This window comes from Mus caroli, chromosome 11, assembly GCF_900094665.2.
Source record: "Mus caroli chromosome 11, CAROLI_EIJ_v1.1, whole genome shotgun sequence".
Taxonomy (NCBI): domain Eukaryota; kingdom Metazoa; phylum Chordata; class Mammalia; order Rodentia; family Muridae; genus Mus; species Mus caroli.
This window is the reverse complement of record NC_034580.1, coordinates 13,325,572-13,333,477: the sequence shown is the minus strand read 5'-3', so window position 1 is coordinate 13,333,477 and position 7,906 is coordinate 13,325,572. Positions and strand designations below refer to the sequence as shown.

The 7,906-nt window shown below is 37.7% G+C and overlaps 1 protein-coding gene across 2 annotated transcripts in view; it reads right to left on the bottom strand.

The window, feature by feature from the left end:
* C1d (C1D nuclear receptor corepressor) overlaps positions 1 to 7,906 on the bottom strand; it is a 12,516-nt gene that overhangs the window by 3,536 nt on the left and 1,074 nt on the right. For both annotated transcript variants that reach the window (XM_021177133.1, XM_021177134.2), the window contains exons 2-4: positions 2,068 to 2,214; positions 1,180 to 1,246; positions 856 to 911 (exon numbers count right to left, since the gene is read on the bottom strand). In XM_021177133.1, coding sequence (XP_021032792.1) covers positions 856 to 911; positions 1,180 to 1,246; positions 2,068 to 2,205 — 261 coding nt within the window. In that variant the 5' untranslated portion in view covers positions 2,206 to 2,214. The remainder of the gene's footprint in view (positions 1 to 855; positions 912 to 1,179; positions 1,247 to 2,067; positions 2,215 to 7,906) is intronic.

Genomic DNA, 7,906 nt, shown 5'->3' with positions numbered 1-7,906 from the left:
AAAAAAAAAAAAAAAAGAACTTTAAAAAAAATATTCTAGTCTATACTTTTTTTATATTTTACATTTGAAATAAAGATGCCTCATTGTATTTTTAAGTAAATTACCTATGCTTTACTAAATGTAACTAACACACATTACTGACTACTATAAGACTTGAAAACAAAGATATAATTCCATGTGTCTCACATATACATGTATATTACATTTTATGTACACAAAGAATAAATTTATTAAAACTCTTATTCATAAAGCCAAGTCAATAAGGTAACTATTAAGTTTCACTTTTATTTTTCTCCTTCCAATTGGATGATTTGATTTAATATCTGAAGTCAGCAAAAACTCCAAGATATTAGATTCTATTTGTACTTATTTGTACTAGATGTTGTACTTATCCATCTAAATGGAATACAGAGACAAACCTAGAAGATTTATTACAGGTTGTAAATATGTCATTGATGCAGAACTACTGGACAGTATACATATAGCTGGTGCCAAAAAAGCTTTTAGCTTTGTTGCTGAACTGAATTCTTTACTGCTGAGAAAATGAGTTAATGGAGAAATTGAAAGGTAGGAGAGAAATTTCCCCATCTCTGATAGTAAATCAAGTGGAATACACTTTTAAGAATTGTGTAAGAGTTTTGCTTTTTTTTTTTTTCTCCTTAAGTAGCCCTGGAGATGACTAAAATTTAAAGAATTTATAGGAAAAATAATGTGAAAGTTATAACTAATTATCAGAATGCTGCCATTCTGCTACAATTCTGACCTCCCTACTGATCAGCATGATGATGGCCGACTGATTGACCCCCGAGAGGTACACTCGGACATATAAATAGGGATGAATCACAGGCCTCTTACCAATTCCTGCTTCACTGGATGCTCTTTGGGATTAACTCCTTGAGTTGCCAAATAAACTGTAAGAGAAAAACCGCATGAAAGAAATTGGTGTATATAGAGTGTTATAATTAAAGAAATCCTAGTTATTCAAGAGGAAAGTTGCATAGTTAATTCAACTTCAAATTATCTAAACTATGTGTAGCTTACAGGCATCCTTTATTCTGAAACATATGACCAATAAGATTACTATAAAAGACAATTCTATGTCAACTACTAGTTCTTAAAAATAAGTCATCTTTGACACAATAATACACTTTCTAATGAGCTACAAAGTAACATACATACCCCAAAACATTGAATTTAAGGTGTATGCAGAAACTAAATCCACCTTTGCCTGTTCCAACGGGTCCAACTAGCAACACAAAGAAGAAAGAGATAAGAGGGTGAGAGACGCATAACCTCTGAGAACCACCAGACGACACGTTCAACTGTCTCCTCCTTCACGGCAGTAAAGCATGGTATTCTCACTCCCTATAATTCAATAATAAAATGATCTAGACATAATGTGCACAAAGTTTTCTTAACCAGTGATTCTTTTTGTTTACATCTGAAACTCCATTTTAAATACAGCCTAAGCACTCCTGAATACCCTTCTCTGCTCTTCTCTGGACTCATAGGGTTCTTTTTTTCTCATTGATACATACAAACACCCAAATATAACAAGTGATTTATTTTTTGCTTTAAAAAAAAAAACCCACAACATGCTTCTGAATATCATTTCTGAGGAAACAAGAAATCTGTACAATCCAAGAAAAAATTCTAAATTATAGCAATTTCAGATTTATAATCTGGACTTTTATATCAAAAGTAATTATTTAACGTAAGCACTGAATATGACTCACTTAAATATAAGAAGCACACGAAATGCTTGGCAACTCTAAAGCCAGAAGAAACAATCCCATTACTGTTCTTGTACTGCACTGTTTCCAGAACCAATAATATCATTAAAATACATAAAACATCAAAGATAGACTCTGTCAAAAATAATGTTGTGAGTGTGCCTTGCTCTTCAAAATCAAGTTCCCATGCAGAAGCTTTGTAGGATGTTCTAACTAAATACACTCCAACACTTCCCCTAATCTCCTGCAGAAAGACATGGTCAGTGCTAAGGCACCATTTCTTCCTAATGTTCTGTCTTATGAAATTCATCTGAGATTGTAGATTTTAAAATACCTTCTGCAACAACTCGTTTCTAGAAACAGCCATCATGGTCTTCAGCATGTCGTCCACAGCACCCAGGGAGCTCTCCAGGGCTGTTAAAGACTCGTGAATTTCTACAGGATAATCTTCATTCATTTCTTCACCTGCCATTGTGACCAACTGGGGGGGAAAAAAACTCTCAGAATTCATACTGGAGACAGAGCTTTAGAAAGAAAATGAAAAGACCATTTACTTCTGAGTAAGGTAAGTCAGTGAATCTTAGAATGCAAGTCCAGAGGAGCAACCTCCCAGCCTCCCTTGCTAAAATGCATGGGGAGGGCTGGTGAGATGGCTCAGCGGTTAAGATTGCCGACTGTTCTTCCAAAGGTCCTGAGTTCAAACCCCAGCAACCACATGGTGGCTCACAACCATCCATAACGAAATCTGATGCCCTCTTCTGGAGTGTCTGAAGACAGCTTCTACAGTGTACTTACATATAATAAAATATTTAAAAAAAAAATAAAGCTGCAATCATCTGAGACTGAAAGCTAAAATAAAAAAAAAAAAAAAATGCATGGAGAAAGAGGGAAGACTCCACGCCAGCCACACATCAAGCCCTAGAGACTTTCACAGCTCTGACAACATAATCACAATACCATATGTCAATAAGCTAAACCCATGTTCAACTGGATTCAAAGGTACATGCACTTGGGAAGTGGAGCGAGAGGCTCTGATCCAGGGGCCCTTAGCTATAGGCAAGTTCAAGGCCAGTCTCTGCTCCAGGAGACACAATCTAAGAAATAAAAATAAATGGGGGACAGGTACACTTTTTAAAGCATTCTGTTGAAAGCAAAGATTTTTTTTTTAAATGAAAGTCTAATAACATCCTATAATGTCAACAAAGTGAGTTTCTCCAAAAATTCTAAATTTTATTTAGCTTTTTAAAATTTAGATGTTGTTCTAACCATTCCTTGTATTAAACTTAAAAAACAGAAATCCTAGATATAAAAAAAATATAAAAAATCTTTATCAACTAACACTAAAATTACTTTTCAAGTTCAAGCTCATAAATGAATGTATAGTCCCAGGTGTTTTAAAAAGAGCGGCGTGACAGGAGGTGGGGCTGTTAACGGAAGCAGATACCTGAGCTTTCAGTGTTGCTTGAACACTGACTCTGTTACCTTGGATAAATCATCAAACTGCTCCGTGCACCTCGAATTTTTTATTCATAAAATAATCTAGTTGGTCTAGTTATCTGTAACATTCATTATCAAAATTATGGATAATTCTGTTGTGTATGAAATCGTAGATATATAATGAAATCATTTAAAGATATATACTGAAGGTCGCAGTGAAGTCACCTAGCAGCATGAACCTATCGTAAAAAAGTTGTCTTCATAAGTAACAAACCAAGAACTAATAATAAGAGCATTATAATAAGAGCATTATAACAAAGGTGGAGAGTGGTGAAGTCACACACAGAGTGCATTCAGTCCACGCAGTATCCTGTAGTATCCTGCAGTATCCTGAACAGTTGCGGACCAAACACTCATAAATCTAACACAGTCAACAAAGGCTGAAATTTTGATTATATTACAAATGGCCTTGGAGGGGCAGGGTAGCTGCTTGGGAACCGAACCAAGGGCCTCATGAATGCTAAGTTGTGCCCTACCACTAACTATACGTCTAGCCTCAAAATATAATCTCCTCCATGTTTATCTGATTCTTTAAAATGTATCCATGTGAAAACACATAGATCAGGTCTAAGTCCAAATAGAGTATACCTGCCACACAAAGGAAAACAGAGTCTCTTTGAATCAATTTAACAAACAAGCAGAAACTACACTTAACTCCCAAAAAAACAGAAGCCAGCCACTTACAAAAGAATCCAAGTAACCAATAAACATAAAAGGACTCAACTTCACACAAAGAAACCACAAGAACAAGATCCCATTTCTCATGTGTCAGACAGCATCAAATACAAGCAGAGGTGGCCACCAACAGGCCCTCTTCACCATTAGCAGTTTGATTTAATTAAGCATTTTTCTGAATTTCATATTCCACTTCAAAATCAGTACATTTACTTCTCAGGAACATAATTTTTCTTTTCCATAAAAAGTGAACTATTTATTATAGGTACTAGGACTGAAAATAAAATATTGACTGGGTTTATCTATATAAAACTTCACTAATATCTTAGTTACGCTTTTTAACTGTCAGTGAACCTGTGGATCTGTGACAGGTGATGAGTTTAGCCTGATTATTACTCCTAATGGATATGCATGTAAACATTCTCTGTTGTAAACTTCTATTTCAATGTATGATTTGAATGTTATGTGTGAATTTGTGATGAACTTTTACCATGTGATCATGTATTCTGAAAGATGTAAAAGTGCTGAGGACAAAGAGAAGAGTGGGAAGAAGAATTTTCTCTTTCCCCCCTTTTTCATTCAGTTTTCCCTCTTTTCTTAGAGAGCTTTCATAGGAAACTTTTTAAAACTTAGTAAATCACTATAATGACTTTTCTTTTTTTATGCACAAAATTCTTCAAAAAATTGTGTATTTTGTATACTATGTTCAAAGACAAAAAAATTAATATAAAAGTGCACAGGCTATGTGCACAGGGCAAATCAAACAGAAATCAAATGTATGCAAACTTGTGACAGTCACTGCAACATACAAAAATCACTGTGTTCGCCAAATTTGGAAAAATCCCCAAATCCAAAATGTTCCTAAACACATGAGACAAGGTACGACGCACATACCACCTCTCTCAGATGTGAACACAGGTGGAATAAATGTCATCTGGACTGTGACATAGCTCAGTGGGTAAAGTCACTTGCAGCCTGAGTTGGATCCGATCCCCAGGCTCCTCATGGTGGAAGGAGTCAATCCTCTACACATGTGCACATGTACCCGTACACGCAATATAATACACCAATGTGTATATATACACATATGTACCTTTAAAAGACAAAAGCATCTCATTTTTCCCACACTAAACTGGTTTTGCACTGTGCATTCATTGTTCAAGGGCATGGAAAGGTATCACTGTAATGGACAGCCTGTAGAGACAACATTCCCACTCCATGACTGGTATTCCCTTTATTCTATACATGTCAGCTCTACCAATTTGTCATTCTTTTAGCATCCATGGCAACAGAAGCTGCATCTCTCAAATGTGTGTGCAGAAACTCTTCAAGAGGTCCACCTAGACCCTCAGACACAAAGCTCTGCAACATCTGCACTGCACCACGTCTGCTGGCACTTTGCCTTGGCCACGTCTGGCATTAGGTGTCCTTAGACCAGGAATGCCAACCAGGCTCATACCACATGCCACATGCTTAGAAACCCAAGTGCCATCATTGAGAACTGAGATTAGCAACATCTGCCATAGCAGTCCACTGGGTGGACTGTGGGACAGGCTATGTGCGGGAAACCTGTGTCCTGCCCATGCTTTAGGTGGTGTTGCAGATGCAATCTGATGTCTAGGTGACCCAAAATGGAGCAGAACTGTGGGAATGTCTGTGGTGGGCTACAGGCAGTAGCTTTCTGTCCTGGCATTGTGGTATAAATGAAGACAGATGCTGCAATGGGAGTGGAAATCCTTCCATGACCTTCCCAGCTGCTGAGGTCAATGTTGCTGTCCAAACAAAAAAGGGAACTACTGAAAAACCAAAACCCAATGAAAGGACTGCCTGCCTTTAATCAAGTTTCAGAAAGCTGGTCTCAGCAGATGCACCAGCCAGGTGTACAACATTCTAGAAAACACGGAGGGAAGCACCTTTCAGACCAGGGGCAGATTACTTGGTCCAGCTGACTTTGGGAATGTCATAGTGCTCAGTGAGTGTGTCCAGGTGTCAGTTGAAGTCCTCCACTCGCTGCTTGTGGGCTTTTGATGCCTTCTTCAGGATTCTTTCCATTTGCCACTTCTGCTGCATCTTTTCGAAGGCCACCTGTGCCTGTGTGCGCTTGTCCAAGCAGTGCCTCCTCTCCTCTTCACTCTTCTTGCTCATCCCCATGGCCTCCAGCACCTTGACCTTGTCTTTGCCCTTCGTCTCACCAAGTTCTGCCACTCAAAGAGCCAAAATGTCTTCTTTTCCCTAGAGTTGAATTTTCTAGCAAAATAAAGGTATATTCTTCTTCACGTGGCCTCTTCTGAGTTCCTGTGTGGCCATACCTCCCACCATCTAGTCCAAAGCTGCTGCCACAAATCCAACCTTTGTTTGTGTCTACTAGCCAATTTTCGAGTTTGGAAAATCTTAACATCATGTCCCAGTTTGGAATTACATAAATTACAAAGTCACTACATGAATCCAGGAGAAATTTATATTATATATGTATATGTGTATATATATACATACATATATATATATATATATGTATACACACACATATATAAAAGTAAGCTGTTTTCATTTCTATAGCAATTAGAGTTCCACACAGTTACCATATTAGTGAGAGAAAATCCAACATATACTTAATTGACTTTTAGAACAAGAGACGAATTTACAGGTTCTGCACCATAATCCCATTCATATAATTATGTTTTACACAGCATTACCTTAGAAAACTATAGTGAAATTTATATGTAAATTTTCAATACTACTGTCTTGGCCAAGCAAAGATGCTGATGTTACCTGTGATCTTCAGTAAAATCTGAGAACACATTAAGCTTCCTTTTCTAAAGCGTGCTATCCTCTAAAAGCACATCACAGAAGTTAAATGGCTAAGTGAATAAAGCCCATGAGTACTCGTGCTCACGCTCACGCTCACACACACACACACACACACACACACACACACCACCACCACCACCACCACCACCACCACCACCACCACCACCAAGCTTGAAGACTGGAATTCAGATCTCCTGTGTGTGGAGGGTACCAAAACATGGAATCCCCTAGCAGTCTAGCTGGACTGGCTGAGGTCAATGACTCGCAGCTTCAATAAGAAACCCTGCCTCAATAAACAAAGTGGAGAACAATAGAGAAAAACAGCATCGCTGGGCTTCTACGTACACACATGCACATACACTCACATGAGAACACACACCTGCATAAACCACACATAAACACACAAAAAATACATGTGCAAAAGTCTAGCAATAAAGATTATATAAATTACAAGGCTGGAGAGATGGCTCAGCAGTTAAGAGCACTTTTCATCTTCCAGAGAACCAAAGCTTGGTTTCCAGCAGGCAGTTTGGGCAGCTCACAACCATCTGTAAGTCCAGCTCCACTGGATCCTCTGGCCTCTGTTGACACCCACACACATGTGACAAATACACAGATAGAGGCATGAGCACAAACACATGAATAAATAGAAACATTTTAAAGTACATAAATTACAAGGACCTGTTAAGACTGGAGCCACAACAGAATCAACTTCTATTTAATGCTTATTTCAACATGTTTTCAAAATGAATGAAAGGAAGCAGCAAAAACTATCTTCTCAAAAATGTGGGGCTTGTTTTCACAATTACCTCTAAAGTAACAATAATACATAAGGTTGTGATGCAGACAAGATAAATATCAATAAAACTCTTAAAGCTATACTCCATTAGTAGAATGCTCAAAATACTAGTTCACAATATTAGTTATTATTTAAGAAAGTGGAAATAACAAAGAGGTAACCCACTGTAGACTATTCAGAGCCATACATGAAGAGTCAAATGCTTATAAACAAGTGCTACTGTTTACCCATAGAATTTTTCAAAGTTAAAAACAAGAGAAAACTGCATCCCTATAGGTACTGGAAAGCATCTACAACATCTCTGATTTGGGAATTTCATTTCTGTTTTGTTTTCAAGGCAGAGTTTCTCTGTGTAGCCCTGGCTTTCCTGGAACTCACTCTGTAGACGAGGCTG